This window comes from Gossypium raimondii, chromosome 10 (assembly GCF_025698545.1).
Source record: "Gossypium raimondii isolate GPD5lz chromosome 10, ASM2569854v1, whole genome shotgun sequence".
Lineage (NCBI taxonomy): Eukaryota > Viridiplantae > Streptophyta > Magnoliopsida > Malvales > Malvaceae > Gossypium > Gossypium raimondii.
Window position 1 is genome coordinate 43,458,490 of NC_068574.1, and position 20,735 is coordinate 43,479,224.

General features: G+C 37.1%; 1 protein-coding gene across 3 annotated transcripts; it reads right to left on the bottom strand.

Moving 5' to 3' along the window:
- Window positions 1–1,136: 1,136 nt before the first annotated feature.
- Window positions 1,137–18,990, bottom strand: LOC105776179 (chromatin structure-remodeling complex protein SYD). Of its 3 annotated transcripts, XM_052621638.1 has the most exons (34): window positions 18,849–18,990; window positions 18,278–18,398; window positions 18,097–18,158; window positions 17,385–17,491; window positions 16,511–17,266; window positions 15,722–15,954; window positions 15,344–15,510; window positions 15,193–15,257; window positions 14,522–15,118; window positions 14,109–14,281; window positions 12,623–12,720; window positions 12,293–12,478; window positions 12,002–12,182; window positions 11,742–11,924; window positions 11,581–11,624; window positions 11,378–11,434; window positions 11,167–11,263; window positions 10,901–11,073; window positions 10,596–10,809; window positions 10,302–10,427; window positions 10,134–10,223; window positions 9,945–10,061; window positions 9,758–9,838; window positions 9,315–9,422; window positions 8,684–8,853; window positions 8,022–8,100; window positions 7,867–7,941; window positions 7,638–7,735; window positions 7,424–7,531; window positions 7,160–7,217; window positions 6,814–7,044; window positions 5,427–6,681; window positions 4,841–5,346; window positions 1,137–4,732 (listed from the first exon to the last, which is right to left on the bottom strand). In XM_052621638.1, the coding sequence occupies exons 2-34, from the start codon at window positions 18,383–18,385 to the stop codon at window positions 1,358–1,360; spliced, it is 9,978 nt and encodes a 3,325-aa protein (XP_052477598.1). In that variant the 5' UTR covers window positions 18,386–18,398; window positions 18,849–18,990; the 3' UTR covers window positions 1,137–1,357. The 3 variants fall into 3 exon arrangements, with proteins under 3 accessions (XP_052477598.1, XP_012454160.1, XP_012454159.1); XM_012598706.2 differs by having other exon boundaries at window positions 1,137–5,346; window positions 14,522–15,106; XM_012598705.2 differs by having other exon boundaries at window positions 1,137–5,346.
- Between the last annotated feature and the right edge of the window lie 1,745 nt (window positions 18,991–20,735).

The window sequence follows — 20,735 nt, forward strand, 5'->3', positions numbered from 1 at the left end:
CAAGTCTGGGATATAATATGATATAAACAAAAAGGGAACATCCAAACAAAATCAAAAGCAAAACAAAATCAAAAAAGAAAGATAAAAGAGGAGAAACTCCATTGCTAACATTATCAAGTTACATAAAACAAAATTAGAAGCAAAACAAGGGGAACATCCAGACAAACCAAACAATCGGTTAAACCCATGATTTTCGGAAAGAAAAAAAAAAGAAAACGATTCCTCCAAAGGGGCAGCCAAATGCCGACAAGTGAAATTCTGGATCAAGTCAGTAATTAGCAATATCCAAAAGTCAAAATCGGACTGGGTATTGTAGCAAAGGAGGATGACAATGCATCAGAAGAACGGCGGAGATGGTCGGCGACGAAAGCTGGGGTGAGGTGAGGGAAGGCCAGTCCTTGGAAAGGGATTTGAATCGGGTCACGAGGTCGGCATCTCCATTTCTTCTCCTCCTCCTCTTCTTCTTCTTCTTCTCTTCTTCTTCTTTTACCGCCTAAACCCTAAACTAGTGATAAAAAAGACAGTTTAAATTGGTGCTAACCGTCCAGCTGGCCAATCAATGGCAAGAAGGACTATTAAATGTCATGTCACTTTTTCGTTACATCTATAACAAAAAATAATTAAAAGAACTATTTTGTTATTTTTTGAAAATTGAGTGACTGAATTGAAACCAAAGTGATTGTATTGTCAACTGCATCAAAGTTGAGAGACTGTCGGTATAATTTGCCCAAAAGTTATTAATCATTTATAATGATAATAATTAAAAACAATTTATTAAATTAATTTAAAACTATATTTATAATTTTAAAAGATGATAACTTGAAAATTTTTAAGGAAACTTTAATATATATTTTACTTTAGATATTAAATCTGTATAATTTTTTTTACCATTATTATCATTTAGAAAAGAAAAAAATTGTAATAAATTTGCCACGCGAAGCGGGGCAATTATAGTTACTGAAAAAAAGTAGAGTTCAAAATCCCGTTATGGCGTTACCAAAACTTAATTAAAAAAAAAAAAAAACCAGATCTGCTATTAAGGAAAACTACTTAGCATCACCGGCTCAAACGTTAGAACTCCTGATGGACTGCCACCATCCCTTTCAAACTGCTAACCCTAAAAGTAAAAACAAAGGTACAGAAAACACGGAATTAGATCAGCAGATCGTTACTTCATAATACTTCTCACCCACCATCGGAGAAGACAGTTGAGTAAACATCTATTTTCTAATTCTCAAAAAGTAAGGGTATTTACAACTATTAAGATAAAAGGATTAGAATAAAATATCTACAAATTTTGAAATAATGATCTAGTTTTGGCAAACCCTGTAAGGCCAACCCTTCCATCTTTGTTGATCTATGCAATAGTTCCATCCGTGCTCTGTGATGGAATATTTGTTTGTTCGGTGTCTATTTCCATATCCAAGACAACATTAGGCTGCACAGAAACTTTAGCATCATCTTCCAGTTCAGGTGAAGGATCTTTTGTTTCTTTAAGGTGTATGTCCATATCAGAGACATCAACAGTTTCAGTCTTGGGTGACTGAGAAGCCTCGGCGGGATCTTCAGATTGGAGCTCGTTTTGTGTAAGCTCTGGATTGGTAGATTCATTAGAGATGACTTGTGATGAGGATGGCCCTGTGGGATTCGATTCCATATTGCAGGTCTCAACCTGATGAACCTCAGACTTTTCAGATTGCAGTGAAGATGCATGTGTAAGCCCTGGATCATTCTCAGGCCTGATTGATTCATCAGAGATGGCTTGTGCCGAGGATGGTCCTTCTGCAAGATTAGATTCCTCATTGCAGGCCTCAACAAGGTCAACCTCAGGCCTCTGAGCAAGCTGCTCTTCATCATCAGTATTGCCAGATTGCGGTAAAGATTTCTGAGCTTCTGAGGAGTTTGGTTCAATAATAGAAGCCTCAAGCTGGTCAGCCTCTGTCTTTTCAGTTCCTAGGAGCTCTTGAGACTGATCATTTTGAACATGTTCTCCCATAGGGGGGTCCTTGGCGGCAACTTCTGATGAAGTTGCAAGTGTTTCCAAGGGGTCAACTTCCATGTCTCTGCCCTGAATACCATCATCACCTTCGCAACCTGCAACTCCTGCTTGAACATGCACTTCACTCTGATCTCCAGGAACAAGCTCCATGCTGGATGGCACAGCAGCAATATCTTCATCCACGGATGCTTCCAGCTCCAGAGGGTCAACATCCCTTTCAACATGACCATCCCCTACACTCTTAATTCCTGGAGACACCTTCGCCTCACCATGGTTCTCAGGTGCAAAATCTTCATTAGAAGCTTCAGCAGCAAAATCCTGAGAAGATGCTGGTTGTGCAGTGGGCTCTACTTCATTGCTAACATCAACAGACTTAGCATCTACCCTTTCAGCAGCTGATGACTGTTGCAACTCATCATCTGTTGGAGTAAGTTCCCTATTAGTAGAATCAGAAGCAAACAAGTGGACAGGACTTGGAGTAATATTTTCATTCCCGCTAAATGGTTTTGTTTCCTTTCCCAGTTCATTCTCAGTAATAGCAGGAAGCTCCACCATGACTGAACAAACAGGACTTGGAGAAATATTTGAAGTCACAAGAGGAGCATCATCAACATCAGGTTTTGTGGACATTGCGGCACTTTGAAGGTTTTCAACATCGAGGACAGAGGGTTCTGGATGTGATTTCAAAGGAGTGCCTGCTTCAAGTTCAGAATTATTCTCAACCATAGCAGGTGCCTCCACTGAACCCAACTTATCTGAAGAAGGTTCTAATTCGCATTCGGAAAATTTCTCAACCATAACAGGTCTGTCCACTGTACCTGACTTATCTGGACAGGCAGTAATAGGTAAAGACTCTTCTGGATGGTCGGTAACATCAAGCAATTTAGTTGCATTCAGTGCAGCTTCAGCACTTTCGACATTAAAAGAAGATTCTGACTCTATAGCAGAAGGTTCCATGTCGCATTCAGATGGAATTGCAATCTGATCAGGAAGAGATCTAGCAACTGAATGGTCTGAACTCAAGGGAACTACTGCAGTCACTCCAGAAGACTCACTAGCAACATGAGCCCTCGAAGAACTAACATCAAGCGAAGCTGAATACGAAGATTCCAAGGAAGGTTTTTCTTTGTCTTCAGAGCTGGCCACTTTAGGCTCCATCACAACAGAAGTAGGTGGGACGACTCTAGAACCATTACAAGCATCGCTGGCTTTTGTAGAGTGAATGGTGGATTCACAATCTATTTCAATAGCACTATGATTATCTTTACAATCAACCTCCATGCTGCTCTGAGTCATTGAAATTTCACGGGAAAGCTGTCTAGGAACTGAAAGGTTCTCAGGTCCTGTAGCAGCCTGGCACTGAACGACTGGACAAACACTTTCTGTCATAGAAGTCATAACCACAAGAGGAGATTTCTCTGCAGACTCTTTTGCATCAGCATCTGTCCCGGACCGTTCACTGTTCTTGTCCTGAAAACTATCAGAAACAGGAACTGCTATTTCGAAAGGCGTTTTAGCTGGCTCAGATGATTGTGTTTCTGAGGGTTTAACTTCTGGATCACAAACTTCAACATTGTCAATCTTGGTAGTTTGAACTCCCACAGACAATTGCTTCCCACCATCAACTTCTGAAGCAGAATCCCAGCTGGCGGATTCAACAGTAAAGTCTTTCAAAGAAGACAACTCGGTCTCACAGGGATCTACTACCATATGGCGAGTCTCAGCAACATCACCCTCCTTATCTCGAACCACCGGGGATTGTAGCAAGGCTCCACCATCTTGTGGAACAAGCTCTATATCAGCAGATTCAGTTGTACTAGAAAGAACTGGCTCAGGTATAGGGTTCTTAGCTTCATTTCCCCCAGATTGACCCTCCACATCTCGGTTTTCAACAGGAGCATCATCCAAAGTAGCAGCCTCATGGGTTAGAGTCATATCTTCAACCACAGAACTAGCTTGATGTTTGTTTGAGTTTTCCAAAGTTTCTGGACCTTTAACAACAATGGATTCAGTTGAGCACCTTATAACCATAGAAGGCACGTCTGACTTGTCAAAGGAAAGATCACTCAAACTAACAACAGATTGATCTGAAACAGATGTTTTGATAGGAATATCATTAAGACCATTTCTAGAACCAGTTTGAACACCAGTAGGAGCAGGAGCTCCTTGAGCTGCATCTTTCACATCGTCAGCACTATGAGGATGTGTGCTATTAACCTGCACATTACTATCTGTAACTAAATTTTCATTTGAAATCTGTATTGATTTTGCAACGTTGTCTGAGCCACTGTGGGTCTTGCATTCAGGCTTCAAAGAATTAGCTCTCTCAAGAACAGGGACCTTGATCACAAGAGATGCATTGTCCTCTAGTTCTTTTGTATCAGCTTCAGTTTCAGAATGCTTTTTACTTTTTTCTTTTGGAACATCACAAGCTGGAGCAGTTTTTACAGGAGCTGGTGTGCTGACAGCTGGTTTACCATCTAAACTTTGGTTCTTCACTACCTCCTCAAATGTCTTACTTGCAGTAGGAGTATTTTTGCCCTCACTCCCAGCAGGTTCACCAATTTTAGTTTTTGATGAGCAGGTTTCAGAGAAAATCTCCTTCATCACTCGGGCAACATCATTCACATCAGCAGTTGGAATTCGACTAAATGCTGGAATTGCACCAGTCACTTTTCTCTTCAAATCATGACCAACTGAAGCACCAGGAGAATGGATTTCAGATGCATGTACCTGAGTGACATTGACCAGTTCATGAGGGCCAGAATCTTGATTGTTATTCCCTGCAGTAGTTTTATTGACCAATAAATCCTTTGATATATTCAGGGGCTGAGAATTTACTTTCAAGTCCTGGCCAGATGAAGCATCAGGAGTTGCAGGTTTCCTTCCTCTGCGCCTAGGTGCTTCTGCCCTGTTTGTGGCCTTACGACTGGGCCTTCTACTTTGAACAGATTCAGCAGGACAAGCAGGGACAGAATGAGGTTCAGAAGCAGCAAGAGCACAAGTTGGATAAGGCTCAGAGCTGGGAGCAATCTTTTCACTAGAACTTGGGATGGTTTTATTGGCACCTGCTAAGGGAGTTGATGTATGCAAAGAATCTGTTGTAGCAACAGAAACTAAAGATACAGGTTTCCCAATTGAAAATGTTGAATGCACTCTATCTTCAGAATTTTGATTCTTTACCACTTCAACTGAGGTCTGACCAGGAGTCACAGCCACTGCACCACCTAGGTTACCACATACTTCGCTAGATGTAGCTTTCTGAGAGCTGCATTCAGATGAAACCCCTGAAATCATGGAAGCCTTCTCATGCACATCATCTTTTTGAATTTTTCCCAGAGCAGGGCCTGCAAAAGTCTCATATTGAGTTTACACTACAATACCCATCAAACTAATTATTAAAGAACACAAGGAGCAACGTCCTTACCAAGGATTAAGGCTGTACTATTGTGCACTTCCTGTGAGACTTCTGGTTTCTTGCTTTGGGGTAAATTATCATGTTCAGAAGAATGTTTATCCTGACCAGTTATGACAGCATTAGTTACCAGTCCATGCTCTTGGGTAACTTTTGTTGGATCACAAGCATCATTTACTTGATTTCCTCCCATCACAATGACTTTATTTGGTAATGCCACCGTAGACTTATCCTGAGCTTGAGGATTCAATTTTGAATCCTGGCCAGCAGAAGCATCTAGAGGAGCAGCTGATATTTGTGCCTGTTTCTTTCCCCTACGCCGAGGTGTTCCTACCCCACTCTGAGCCTTACGGCCCTGGCCTTTCACTTGCACAGGTACGGTAGGGCAAGGAAGAGTTGATTGAGCAATTGGGGCACCTGAGGAAGTATTAAGTGTCTGAGAGTTCAAACTAAACCCCACATCAGATGGATGATTGGTTCCCGTAGTACAATCCATACCAGCAGAAATAGGCACAGGATTGGTACCCACGGCCATGGGAGCACTTGATACACCAGGAACAGTTCCACTTGTAGCAACAGCTATACTATCTGGTGGAATGACTGATTTAATCAGAGATTGATCATTTGTTTCTGGAACAGGACCAACTAATGCCTCAACGGCAGGGCCCAATGCTGGCTCTTGTTTCTTTCCCCTTCGACTAGGTGCCTGTCCTCCACTTTGAGCCCTTCGACCTTGTCCTTTTGATTCTACTGGTGGAGAGAATCCAGGTGGGGTAGAGTCATCAGGAATGGCAGAAACAGAGGGTGCACTTGGTGGCAAGTTCAGAGAAACTCCAGTACTACTGTGAGAATCCGGAGCAGGAAATGCTGATGAGCTATCATCTGCTGCTTTCTGTAATCCAACATCCAATTTACCGGTTCCATAAGGTGCTGGAAACACTGGTGTATTGGGAGATTTCTCAGCAGTTGCTCTTCTTGGCCTTCCACGGCCCCTTTTAGATGGTGGTGTTACATCTTTGCTCTGCTGCTGTGGCTGATGTGCAAGCTCCACCTGAACTGGTTGTGGCAGTGGCGGAGTCAGAGCTGGAGCAGGGGCTGGGGCATGAGCCGGAGCATGAGGTTCGGTGCTATTAACAGTCCCCGCCAAAGCATTTTTTGCCAGGTTCCTCTCAACAGCTTCTTCCCTTAATCCTGAGGATCCAGGTGAGTCAACTTGACACATTTTTTCAAACTCCTCTTCTGTCCATTGCTCTTCATATGAACGCACCTAATATAGCAAAAGTTTTCAGATTAATATTAAATGCAAATTCATACTGGATTAGGAGGCAGCTGCAACAAGAAGAAGCTATATATATATGTGTGTGTGTATAAAGTAAGAAAGAGGTAAAAGACAACAAACCTCTCTAGCTCGTTTGCCCCTCCCATAGTGCTGAGTATCAAGAGCACCAAGAGATTCACCCTTCCGCTTTACCCCAACATTAGGCTGTGCCCCAGACTTTTGTATATCATACAGTTTCATTGCTTCATAAAAATCTTTTAAGTCATCATCTGTAACAAGGCGGGATGGTAAAGGGGGTAAAGGCTTGGAGCCATCCATCCCTGATCCAAATACCAACTTCTTCCACTTTGCCTGCATGTTTGTATATATAGAAAAATGGCATCAAAATAAAAGTAATACAACAGGTAGAACATGCTTATGCTGAACATGAACCACAACAGCCAGTCCAAGTGACTTGGATGCATACCGTCTCTTCTTCCTGCCTTTGTTTATCAACTGATTCAAATACATCAATCTCAGATTCACTGTACCGCAAAGATAATATCAATATCAAAATCATGCAGGTAACTAAAGGCTCATAAATATTATTAGAAAGTAATTTTCAAGTTGAATTACGGCACATCAATAAATTTGGTTCAGTACAAAAGATGAAAATATCTAAAAGAACAACACAGTGAATTCTAGACATAACCTAGAGCAGGGAGAGTAAAATTGATTAAAAAAATAATACCTGCGGGCCAACAAGTCATTTAAAGCATCATCATGTAACGCTGGGGCAGCTTCCTCTTTCTTGCACTCTCGCAGGAGGGACTCTAAGTACTCCCTACGGTCTTCAGCACTGTCAACAAAATCACAGAAATTTCCTTAAGAGCATGAGTCAACCCTCTTGAATCTGCTTGTGCTCTATGCAATAAAACTATAGCTCAACAAATAGCAGGAGTTACCTTGTATTATTGTCAAAGAAGCCGGCAGTGATACTCTGATTAGCAACTCCCAATTTGTGTTCAGCAGCAGCTCTGACTTGTTCTTCAACTGTTTGAACCTTATCAAAGAAAAATAATCGAACTCAATTAAAAAATCAGCACCACCCACTGAAATAGTAAAAGATAAATATCATAGTGTTCACAAAAGGGTACTTGACCCCAAACACTAATTAAGCGAAAAGGAGCATACTGTTTCAAATCTTAAAACAAGTACATCCTTCTTCTGGCCAATCCTATGAGCTCTTGCTTGCGCTTGCAGGTCAACCTGAAACAACCAAAAATTTTAAAATTCAAAATCAGTATCTGAAGAAACTCTAATAAAGTAAATGTAACTTCCTATACAACCTGAGGATTCCAGTCAGTATCGAATATTATCACAGTATCAGCAGCTTGAAGATTGACTCCAACACCACCAGCTCGAATACTGACAACATGATGAAATGTCAGAACTACAAGACAATACTAGGTAGTAAATCAACAGATATACATGCAACCTAACAAGCATTAATTGTTTAGGCAAGGTAGTCCCGTTTCATACAGTCCTCTTCTAGTAGATTTTCTTTTCAGCCTCCGAAAACTAAGAAAATCTTTGCTCAAAGTGAAAAGGTAATTTCCAACAGGAGGGTTGACAAGCATAACTTTTACACAAGAGAATGTTGAGTATTTAACTTCTAAGTTCAAAGATGCCTAATACATATTAGCCATCCAAAACTTAAATCCAAGTAGCCCTTTAACGTCTCAACCTTGCCCATATAATCCCCAGGACTTAACAAGAATAGAGGATATTACAGAGCATACTTGAAATTTCTCAACTAGGATTTTCCTCCTTACTCTCCTCCTCTACAAGGTCCTAATCCTTGGTCTCAATCCCCAAAGAAGATTATCGGTTAAAAAGCTGGTGCAGGTCAGAAACAATACAAGCATAGATGAGCTTTTTTTGTGTGTGTGTTTTGGGTGAATGGGTGTTTGGTATTCTTTATCCATATAGGACTTAGAGACAGAATTACCTGAGCAAAAATATGAAAAATGTGGAACCTTGTTGATTAAACTTTTCAATAAGTGCACCACGATCATTCCCTGATGTATGCCCATCCAACCGAAGGTAGCGATACTGTTTAAAGGTGAGATAGTCTTCCATAACATCTAGTAGCCTGGTCATAGTGGAAAAGAAGAGAACCTACAAATTTCAAATTGCAGGAGTGAATCCTCAATGAATTGATCATGTCAGTAAAACCAATATAATTGCAAACATAAACTGAAGGAAGGAGGTGGAGGTTCTCTCATGGAAAATCAAAGACAGTCATGCTAAAACTGCTTCTTATGCATTCCAAGATTGAAAAGAACAAAGACAGCTTAATCTAGAAACGCCAACTACCATCAATGGCACCATGAACTTGAACAAAAATAAGACAAACAAACAGATATTGAAATTGAAAAGCAAACAAAAGCATTACAAGATTTCCAGCATATACAAACGGTATTAATCAACAACATATTAATGCAAAAGAAAGAAAAAGAAGGCCCAACTCAGCATCAAGAATTCTCATGCAAACAGACTACTAAATTACAGAATCCAACTAAAGATGGCTTCTGGAAATTATTAGATCTTAGCATAACTGCATAAGAAGATTTGCCTACCCGATGATCAGTTGCCTTCAACTTGGGGAGTATTCGATCTAACATCTCAAGCTTGCCACAAAGCCTAATAATTGGTGGCAAATAATGCTGTGGTATTAAATTATCAACCTACAAAATTTTATCCAAAAGTTAGGTTTATACCAATAGAGAATTTTGTACCATCCATGATGCAACTACTGATATCCCTAGTTTTTACTTCAAGAGAATAACCAAGGGTACTATATTATCTTCAACTGTTCTTTTTTCCAACTTATCAAATTATCAAACACAAGAAATAAATAATTAACCACTGATTTGTTCCAGAAATTAATTACATAAAGGAGATAAAAAAAGGTCTTTAGGAAGCTTCAGAACAGAGACAATCTAATACTTTCTCATCTTTTATCTTCCAGAATTCATTATCAACAGCAAACTAAGCATTAGTAAATAGGGAAAGGACATGCCTCCTCAACATGAAGCTGGCTGAGATATGGATGATTGCATATATTACGAAGCTCCATAACAGAGTTGTGTACGGATCGAGCCTGCAAAAGGAGATTGGAATTAGCAACAGCGAATGTCTAAAAAGTTAGGTGATTAGAATTTGACTATGCATGCGAGTAAATGAGAATCAAACGTCCTAAAAGGAACCTTTGAATTTCCAATTGCACCAAGATTTTCTTCAACCCTCTTCATCAAAAGTTTTTGATAAGCAGATGCTTCGCATCTTACAAGCCTCTCAATCTTCTCAGGAAGTTGATTTTCAACCTACCAAAAAAACGATGCAAATCAATTAGCAGTAAGCACATAATTTTGATCGACATCCCTGTAAATACAAACCTTATGCTTCAGCCTTCGAAGTACAAAAGGACGAAGAACTTGGTGGAGACGGTTTATGATCAACAAATTTTCCTCCTCAGATAGTAGGGCCTAGTTAGAAACAACCAGCAATAAGCACATAATTTTGATGGTAGTAGAGCAAATAATATTCAGGAAGTTCATACTTACTTCATCAGCAGAATTATCCCCATTACTCTCAAATGGCTTGTTGAACCACTGAGAAAAATCCTCTGATGAGTTAAATATATTAGGCAATAAGAAATTGAGCAATGCCCACAACTCCTCAAGATTGTTCTACACAAAAAGATAAGTTAAAACTTAGTCATTACATTAGCATCAACACCAAAAACTGCAGCAGGAAGTACGGCTGGGTCACCTACAAGGAAGCAACAGCAAGCAGCCATTACAAATGTAGAATGTAAAATATATATTGAAAAAATTTCAAATAAAATAATCCGTAACCTGTAGTGGAGTTCCAGTCAACAGCAATCTATGGGAGCTCTGATAGTGCTTTAAGTCTGCATTCAACTTGCAAGAAGCATTTTTTATCCGGTGACCTTCATCAATTATAATATAGTGCCAGTAAATTTTGCTCAACTTTGGTCTATCATGCTTGTTCATTAGATACTCATACGTTGTCAAGAGAATGTTAAATTTCTGGTGTACAATCCTCTCCCTGCAGCAGAAATGGATAACCAGGCTTATATATTCTAAAGTAACAAAAAATATTGGATAAGAAAGGTTTTTCTTCATGTTGATGTCATTACTTGAATAATCTACGCCTCTCCTCCGGAGGTCCAGCATAAACAATACTGTGTATTTCAGGAGCCCAGAAATTGATTTCCGATTCCCATCCAGGCAGAACTGAAGATGGTACAACCACTAAAAATGGTCCTCTATCATTTTTGGTTTCCATTAGGTAACAAATAAGAGAAATAACCTACAAACACACACAAAAACAAAACAAATGCAGAAATTAGACAACAAATTATATAATACATGCAATAAAGAGAAGATTCAGAACCACTGATACCTGAACAGTTTTCCCAAGGCCCATTTCATCAGCAAGAATGCCATTCAGATGATTATTGTAGAGTGAAACCAGCCACCTAAGGCCATTCATCTGATACCTGAACATCAAAGGTATAACTTTAAGAAATTTCAATCAAGATAATAAACACAGCACTCCCTATGCCAGCCAGTCTGAAAATAGGTATTGTTGGAGAAGTGCATATTTTACTTACTCTCTTAATTTCCCACCCTTAAGAAATCTTGGTTGCTCACTGATGTTTTCTTTTATGCTGCAAAAAAAGTTTTATAAACCTTTCAGAAAATGCAAATAATTTGATACTAATTAATAAAAGACTTCTCAAATAAAATGGCCTCAAGACATCAAATGTTCCATTGATTAGAAAAATGAAGCAGAAAAAAAGGGCAAATGTTCTACCTATGAGCCATCAGGTAGTACTTTTCATTGCTTTCCATGTAATGCTGCAGACAGATTTACCATAAGAAAAAAAATCAACATATGAAAAGATGAGATGAGCAAAAACTTGTGGAAGGTAAGATAGGAAGCAACTGCACAAAATGCACAAGAAAAAAACTTGCCTTTGCCTCATCTTCACTCTCAATAGCAGTGTCATTTTCATCAAAACTTGTAGTTCGAATCTCATCCATATTATTCTCAAAGCGGCTTGCCATAGCCTTTGCATCCCTTAACTTGGATCCAAGCTTTTGAAGATACTTCTCAGTTTCTTTCAATAGTTGCTTAACACGATCTGATTTAGCATCCTGTAAAACATCATGAATGATGGTAAGAATGAGATGAAGCACTTTGGACCACCAAAAGCTAGTAAGTGTAAGCTAACCTGAACCATTCGCAAATAACCCTCTACATCATTGATTTTGAGTAGGTTAATCTTCTCACGCTGAATCCTGTCAATCTTCTCACGATGTATACGCTCCTTTCTCTTATGGAACTCCTTCACATATCTATTGATACCTTTCCAACGTTCTCTTCTAACTTTAAACACATCATCCAGCCTCTCCCTGAGGTTTCAACATACCAAGCAAGTAAGAAAGGAGGTGGTAGCTTTATCTAATGCAACCAGATGTAAGAGAGGCATTAAATTGTAAGAAAAAGCAAAAGTGGTAAATACTTGTGAACTTCTATCTCACTGAAAAACTCCTTCTGCCTCTCACGTATTCTCTTTTGTCGCTCTTCTTTCATTCTCTGCTCATATTTCTCGAGTTGTTTTATCCTTCTACCATGTCTATGTTTCTTGTATGATTTCAGGCGTTCCATATCATTTGTAATGGGTTTAAAAAAGTCGTTCAGAAAATCACTGCCAAATTTAAGAATAGAATGTCAAATAAAAAATCACATCAAGGATACAACCAAACTAACTTTGCTATGACTTTGGTAACAACAAACCAAGATAAGAAATACAAAAGATACTAACTTAATGGCAAATCTATAAGGGAATTACCTCCTTAGGCGACGTTGAAGCTCCAATAATTGGAGTTTCTTCAACTCTATTACACTTTTGGTTTTTGCAGATATATCTTCAGATGAGCTCACATTTCCCTACATGTGAATGCATTAGTTGCTAAAACAATTTACCCGTGCAATGCAAGACCCAAAGTGAAACCATGCATTTCTTTGAACCCCTTATTTATGATAGAAGTTAGGCAAAAGGTGAGGTAAATGGACAGAACCACGTAAGCTTATTGCACATGTTGAAAGTAGAAAATAAAGATAACTTGACAACACCATAAGGTATCAAGAAACGCATAAACAATCAGTTCCTAACACCACAAATTTCAGTGAGAAAAAGAAGTTCAAATGAAATATGCAAGGCCAATAAATAAATTAATTAACAATTCTCAAAAGATGCGTGAAGCCCTAACTTGGATGATTGACCTAAAAGTTAGTATGCAGTCCAATGAGCGCTTAATCAATAGATTCCATGCAAAAGAAAAATATCATTTCACTCAAATAGCCAATTTGGCAAGCTTAAGTACCAAAATACCCATTTCTAGTCAATAAGAAAGATTCATCCAAAAAGGATGAATTCTGCTAGCTATCTGCAATGCTAAATCTATAGTCAAAGCATTTCTTCGACCCCCTCCCCAGCATGGGAAACATGATAAACTATGCAAAAGACTTTGACAAATAAAGAAAGAACCATTTTGTTCTAAAAGGATAAGATTCAACACATATGGTGAACAGTAAAAAAGAAAATTTGACATCATCATTATGTATCAGGAAATGCATAAACAATGGATTCCTAAGAACACAAAGTACGGGGAGGAAAAACAACACTCAAACAAGTATGCAATGTTAATTAATAAAAGAGAAAAAAAAACTCTAAAGATGTCCAAATTCCTTGATTGTCTTAATTACCTACACCACAAGTTCTTATACCATACCTCGTGATTCTTAATCAATTGTTTCCAAGCAAAAAAGATGAATTCCCCCCAAGTTTGTAAGCTTAAGAACTAAACATCACCCATCACGCAACAAAACCTATTTCACCCAAGTTCATAAGCTTGAATACTAAAATCACCCATTTCTAGCCAATAAGATGGCATTACCCAAATGTTAAGGATGAATTCCTTTTGCCATCTAGGACATAGACTATGATTCAACATCATAATTCTAAACATAAAACCATTCCATGTGCTATCATAAGAAGAAATAGACATTTTTGTAGATACGAAATACATACAAAATTAAAATAGAAAGTTGATTTATTAGCAGAATAGAAAATATGTGGTGGTCTTCTTCTTAAGGTTTAACTTTTTATTCCAAGTCTCACTCAATTTAATGAGAAATTTTCCTTTCTACTAGCAGTGCACAAATATTAGAGCGAATAATAATATCCTTAACAATCTTGTGGGATGGCTTCACAGAAATCAGAAAGAACTTGTTATTACCATGTACCAAGGAGTTAGAAGAAAGCCTTAACAAACCTTTAATTTCGTGAAACAAGTAATAATTCTTTGCCTTGTTTCTTGCTGTTTTGCAACCCACTTCTGCTCAGCTAAGAACTTCCGTTTCTGCTGATCCATAATCCATTTCTCCAACATTGTATACTTTGGAGATGGCAATGAATCAGTTGACACGGATTTATCCTCATCTTGCTCTGTGGTAAAACAGACACCCGTTCTTAGCATTCCGTTAATTGGAATAACTTGGGACAAATCAGATTAATCTTGATTAAAATTCAGAGAATTTTTGAATCCTCAGCACCCCATATCACATCACAAAAGCTAACATCTTCAAAACTAAAAGGCTTAAAGATTATCATTTCCATTCTAATTATACTAATATATAAGAAGACAAGCGGCCATTAGCAAAAATGATACTGATTCAGTAAAATTACCAAGACTTTGAAACAGAGGACCAGTATCTTTTCTTTCTAGCACCAAATCATGCTGAATAGCAGCAGCTGGCAAAGATGCCCTGGAAACCTCATTATGAAAGCCAATTCCAGACCAGCCTATCATTTCAGGGTTCACCTGTTTATTAGCACCCATCATAGATGAGGCTAGATCAGCCTTTGCAACTTGCAAATGGCCATTCTCCATGCCATCCAAATTGTTATGAACAGTAAAACCATCCTTTGTGGTGGCAGACTCAGGCTGTCGTGACATTGTAGGTAAGTATGCCTGTGGTTCCACTGCCTCGTGGCTCTGAAGATCAGCCTCTGCCTTCCTTGTAGCTAGAATATGTTCCCTTTCCTCCACAATTGCCAAAAGATCAGAAGTTGGGCCATTAGTCTCCTCCACTTTTAATTTTTCTGCTTCTTTTGACAAGGAATCAGCCTCTGGAAATCTTCCAATAGATGTCAAAGCTGGAGGTACATTATTCATCCTTCCAAATGACATTGCAACTTCAGATATGCTACCTGGGTCACTAGAAGTCTGTGCTTTGCCTCTATGGTCATTCAACTCTTTGCGAACGCCATCTGTATTGCCAACTGATGTTACCAAGTGAGTGGATATACACTTCTGAAAATGAAATCTGTAAAACAAATAAATAATATAAACCTACCTTCTCTAGGAAATATGTTTCCAAGCGCAATTTCAAGATGCAGCTTCTTTGGCATCAAACCGTTTCTGCAAGTGGACAACCACAAGTTATGCAGAAAAATAAAAATAACAGACCACAATAACCATTCTTACCACCTGCACTATTGCAATACCTGAAAGCTAGAAAAACAAGGCACTGGGCTCTAAGCTGTTTCAACTGGTGTTCCTTGAAGGGCATGCTAGATAGTGCAGCAGATTGAGAGACAGGAGACTTTCCCGTGTCTCTTGGAGCCATGGCCCTAAGCATAATCATTTCTGAGGCACTATTTTGTCTGCCAGCCTGCCAAAAAAAGCATAACATTAAATTCCAGCCAAATCATTATATGAATCAGCAACATTTAAAGCAACATTTAGAAGCAGTCCAAGTCTAATCATTTCGTTCCTCTCATAAAGGCCATAATAGAGCCCCCAGAAATGGCACTGTTATTCTCTTTATTAAAGCCAGTGACTTAACAAAAACATGCATGTAAAGAAGAAAACAAAATGACTACCTGAGCTATCTTATTTACATCTCCTAACATATTTGAACTGCCTCCATCATGTTCCAAAACTTTTCCAGCAGAAAGTGTTGAAGACGACCCATCAGGACTTGCTACAGAACTTTTGGATAACCCATGCTTCTGATTCTCAGAACCACTAAATTGGCCTGAACCTGAATATGCTAATTCTCCTGCATGATAGTTAGATGGGGCAGACAATCCTCCTTGAACCTTCCCAAAAGAACCTGAAAGTTAAACAACACCAACAATGTGATAAAAATTCATGGATTGAGGAGATTGGAAATTCAGATGCATTTTAGGAAGTCTCCAAGCTCAGTCAATTCTTATTCACCATAACTCTATAGGTATTAGTTAGTCACCATCAAGAAAATGAGTCATTCTCAAATTTCATCAGGCAATGAGAAGGGCAGAAGTTCACAAATTTGAGGGGACCAGACCAAAAAAGTAGAAACATTATCCAAGATATCAGATAACATAGTCCACAACAGAACTATATTGGGTCCCAAATATAACTGAACTTCAATAAACCTTTATCAGATCCACACCCAAAAAAAAGAGCAAACCATACAGGATTTCATCAACAAACAGAATATCTAACTCAAACAATTTAATGGTAGGCCTTCTTCCACCTTTTTGCCTAGATAAAATTGAAAAGAAAAATAAATAAATAAATAAATAAGGAAAAACACACACAAACCAGCCTATTAAATCCATGTCTATTAAAATATCTAACAAGTGCACGCAAATTCTAACTTCTCAAAATCCAAAGTCGATTCTTACCTGGCATAAGAGATGCATGCATCAACTGCTGAGATGCAATTTCTGCTGTTATGTTGCCAGAAACATTTGGAGAAAACCTGTGAAGTTGAGATCTGTCAAAGGGTAACCCAGCCTTACCCCTGGAAGAAAAAATTTCATGTGCACCAGGTAGTCCACCTTGCTGCTGTCTTGGAACATTTTGAGCAGAAGAAACTTCCACCTCTTCAGGATACTTTGAACTAGGACCACGTGACATCATATTGCTAATGTTTGTCGAATCTACCAGGTTTTCTGTTACATTTTGACCATCCTGTCTTCCTCTATGCATTGATCTCATATTTCCAGGCAAGGATGGAAAATGCTCCATTTGACCACTACTTGGGACCATGTTGTAGTTAGCAGGGCCAGATGTTTCAGCCTTATTCATCTTCCCTTTCCTAGGATCAACGACAGCGTTAAGAGATTCATCAAAATTTGGTTCCAATGGAGATGATGAATCACCCCTCTTTCTTTTAGCTGCACCCTTCTTGCTATCATTTTGATTCATTTGTTTGTCTTGTGATTGTGAGTTAGCAGACCTGGTGTCCAAACTTGAGGGGCTTCCATGATCAAAAGACTGACTACCCCTATGAGTTGCAGCTCCTTGATAATACTCATGTCCAGCAATGCTTGGGCCAACAGGCGGCCTGCTGGATGAAAAAGGATCAAATTTAGGTATCTCGTTTTGGGCTGCTCCTGCTTTAGAATCTTTTGGAACTGAAACAGCCTGAGAGGATCCTGAAGAAAAAGAATCTCATTTATAAATGGTTAGTTCAATATGCCATGCAACAATGAGGATGCATCTGTAAAAATTTGCCATGAGATGCTAAATGAAGTTTGATTAACAGCAATTTACCAACATATTGCCCAGATGTAGAATCCACTATTTGTGACCCAGGAAGCCGTGATGATTTCAAAGCCTCAAGGTCAAGACCATGTCGTTTGATAACAGTCTCCATTGCCCTTGAATAGAGAAAATTATGTCAGGCAAACTAGCAGACATTTTCAGAGAAAGGGCGGACAACCTCAATGATAATTTGACTATAAGAACAATCTATAGATTTGAATACTAAGTTCAAAACTCCAATTGCAACCACGGAGATAAATCCAAGTACAAGGACAGAGGGGGAAAATGGAGAATAAAGATATACCAGTTGTAATTTGAAATTTAGGTTAGAGTACACTTCAGTTCAAGCTAGAAAATTTAACCATGAAATTCTGGAGTGAGATATATAAATTTAAACAGCAATTGTCACATACATGAACAACGTTAAATTTAAACACATTTACTATAATTTAAAAGCTAGAAAATAAATGATCTTCCATCCATTTAAAGGTAATCAAAACTAGATTACTAGACTTCAAGTGTCAATTGATGATCAAAGCAAACAATGCGCAATCAATCAAATTTATTTATTAAATCCACCATTATCTGAATTAACTCATTCGCCAAATTGCTATCTCCATCTAGATGAAATAACTTCGGCACATTCTCTCACTAGGTTACAAGATCCAAAGTATTTTATATGAAGATTTAATGAACCTCAAAGTCTCAAACCATTCGTCACCTTGATATTACTTGAAATGGCATTGAATGTTCCTTCCCACTAGATTTCATGTGTTGCAATATCTAAAACATTCGTAAATAATAAGAATCAGCTTCCATATAAATGGTATTAAAACTTAGAGCTAACTCTGTTACTACCGCACAATAAATACCACTTAATTGACCCAAAAAAGTACCCATACCACGTAAAGTTTTGTTGCCAGCTTTGAAGGCTCATCTGTAGAATCTTGTATGAGCTTATGCAGAAACTTTGCCGCCTCTAACTCCACATTATGTGAAGAAGACGCCATCTCCTCCTATGAGCTACAAAATCAATAGCCAATAATCAAGCAAAAATTTCAATCTCTGCTTTCTCACACCAAATTTGCACTTGGATAACAATAGTAATTTCCAACAGTCATCTGATTCCTTAGAAAAAAAAAATTTTCGGTCCCACATGTAATCATAAACAAGCTCAAGATCAATAAATTAAAACACCAAAGCACTGATAAAGGGACGGAGACTTAAGATGTCCTAGTTCAGTAACACATATTTCTCATGGAAGAATATCCAAAGCTGAAAATCAGAAAATTAAGCTCCCATACTATCTTATCCGACACAGTACTGTGAATTTCAACAAAAAAAATCTGTTTGTTTCTCGAGAAAATGTTCGTTCCTTTCTGCGGAAATTCTATTTCAGCGGCGAACAATAAGAAAACGAAACCCTAAATGAAGGAAAAATGGTTGGAAAAACCAAAAAATAAATAAAATTACCTGTTCCAATATCGAAGAGCTGAAAGGTCAGCTACATGTAAAGAATGAAACTTCTTTAATTTAAAAAAGAAAAAGGAAAAAGGAAAAATAGAGAGATTTTTTTGGTTTTGCAGGAATGAGAAAAACAAAGTGTAGACAGAAGGTTCTTCCCAGACACGTACCTTTTAACTCGCATGTGCCGAGTTTCTTCTACTGCAAATTACGCATTTACCCCTTCAGTGCTTTTGTATTGTATTTAATTCTTGGGCCAAATGCCTATGTGTTCGCGCTGGGCTAATTATCAAATTGTTTTACCTATATACACCAATTTATTTAGAAAATAAATTTTCATTGCTATTTTACATTTAAATATTAATTGATAATTTTATATTAAATTATAATATATTTACATGTCCTACAACTTTACTTTAATCTTATAATAATACTTAAATGTGAATATAATTTATAATTATTTTTTAATTGAGTTAGTATCTACTTTATGACTAATAAATCTAAACTGTGCCGATTGAGTTTTGATTCGATTAGTATGGGCATTGTTGTTAATACAAAAGAACATGGGTTCGAATGTGCTGAAGCGCATTATCATCCTATTTATAGATTAAGGAGGGGTTATGAATAGTCCTAGACATTGTATCAAAAAAATAAATATAATCAAAACTTATAATATTTTTTTAAATCTAAACGCTACTAATTTACCTTTAACTTTTTTTGGTAGGATAAATTACTTAACTTTAACATAATACTTAGTTGTGTTTATAATTTGTTTTAATTTTATATATGAAATATTAATTTGATTTAATTTTCACAAATCATTAATAATATTATCAATTAACATCATTTTATAGATATATTCTACACTCAAACAATTATATTAATCCAATATGAAAATAAATATATGTATTCATTTCTTTAAATGTGTACAATTGAATCAAAGTCAAAGTTCATGTATACATATGAACTAGAATTCAATTTTAGACATATAATTGCACATTGGGCAAAAATTAATGTATAAATTTGATATTTATACCATATTTTACGCTTAGAGTTATATTCAAGTAATATTTCTATTTAAAATTAACAAAACTTTATTTAAATTAAAAATTTTAAAATAATATTTATAAATTAAACTATGATTATTTTTAAATGTATAACTATCACAACTTTTACTAAATTATAATTTTAAATAAAATTATAATTTTTTGAAATAAAATCTGAGACTTTTATTATAAAATGGGTCCTAGCCCGTTGAAAATTACGAAAACCCAATAAAACAAAAATCAAAATTGGGTTCACAAATCCTATAAAAACAAAAGCCTAAACCTAGCCCAAAAAACCAAAAAGACCTAAGTCCACCAGGCCCCATTCTGAAAACCCCCAATGCCCAACATAATTATTTTGAAATGAATAATTACCGCATCTTCTAATTTATACACTTTTCAACTAATAATTTTAAATTAAACATTATGATTTTTTAAAATTTTAATTTAGCACCTTAATTATATCCTTTTTCTCATATTAGTATGTAAATTTTTAAATAACAAATGATATTTAAATTAGATTATTTTTCTCAACTTGGTACATCCATTAATTAAATTGTTAAATCTATTAAAAAATTTACTATCGCTAGGATGTTAACGTGGAATTTCAATTGCAACAACAGAATTGTTGAACAAAAGTTGCAAAATATATTTTATAAATGTATTTACTTATGCAGTATTTGATTTTGAATAAAAATATTGATAAAAATTTCAGTTGCAAGTACTCAAATTCAGAATCGAAATATCTAATAGCTAAGTTGAACCAAAAATATTACAAATTATTAATTTATGCAATTTTAGATTTTATATGTAAAATAAAAAATCTAAAACATTCTACAAAAAGTATTTA

Excerpts from the sequence above, each read along its gene's own strand:
- LOC105776179 (XM_012598705.2), bottom strand. The coding sequence starts at position 18,385 with ATGGCGTCTTCTTCACATAATGTGGAGTTAGAGGCGGCAAAGTTTCTG. Across the intron at positions 17,267-17,384 it reads TACATCTGGGCAATATGTTG|GATCCTCTCAGGCTGTTTCA; the intron begins GTAAATTGCTGT and ends CTTTTTCTTCAG. Across the intron at positions 11,925-12,001 it reads GTTATTTGCGAATGGTTCAG|GATGCTAAATCAGATCGTGT; the intron begins GTTAGCTTACAC and ends GATGTTTTACAG.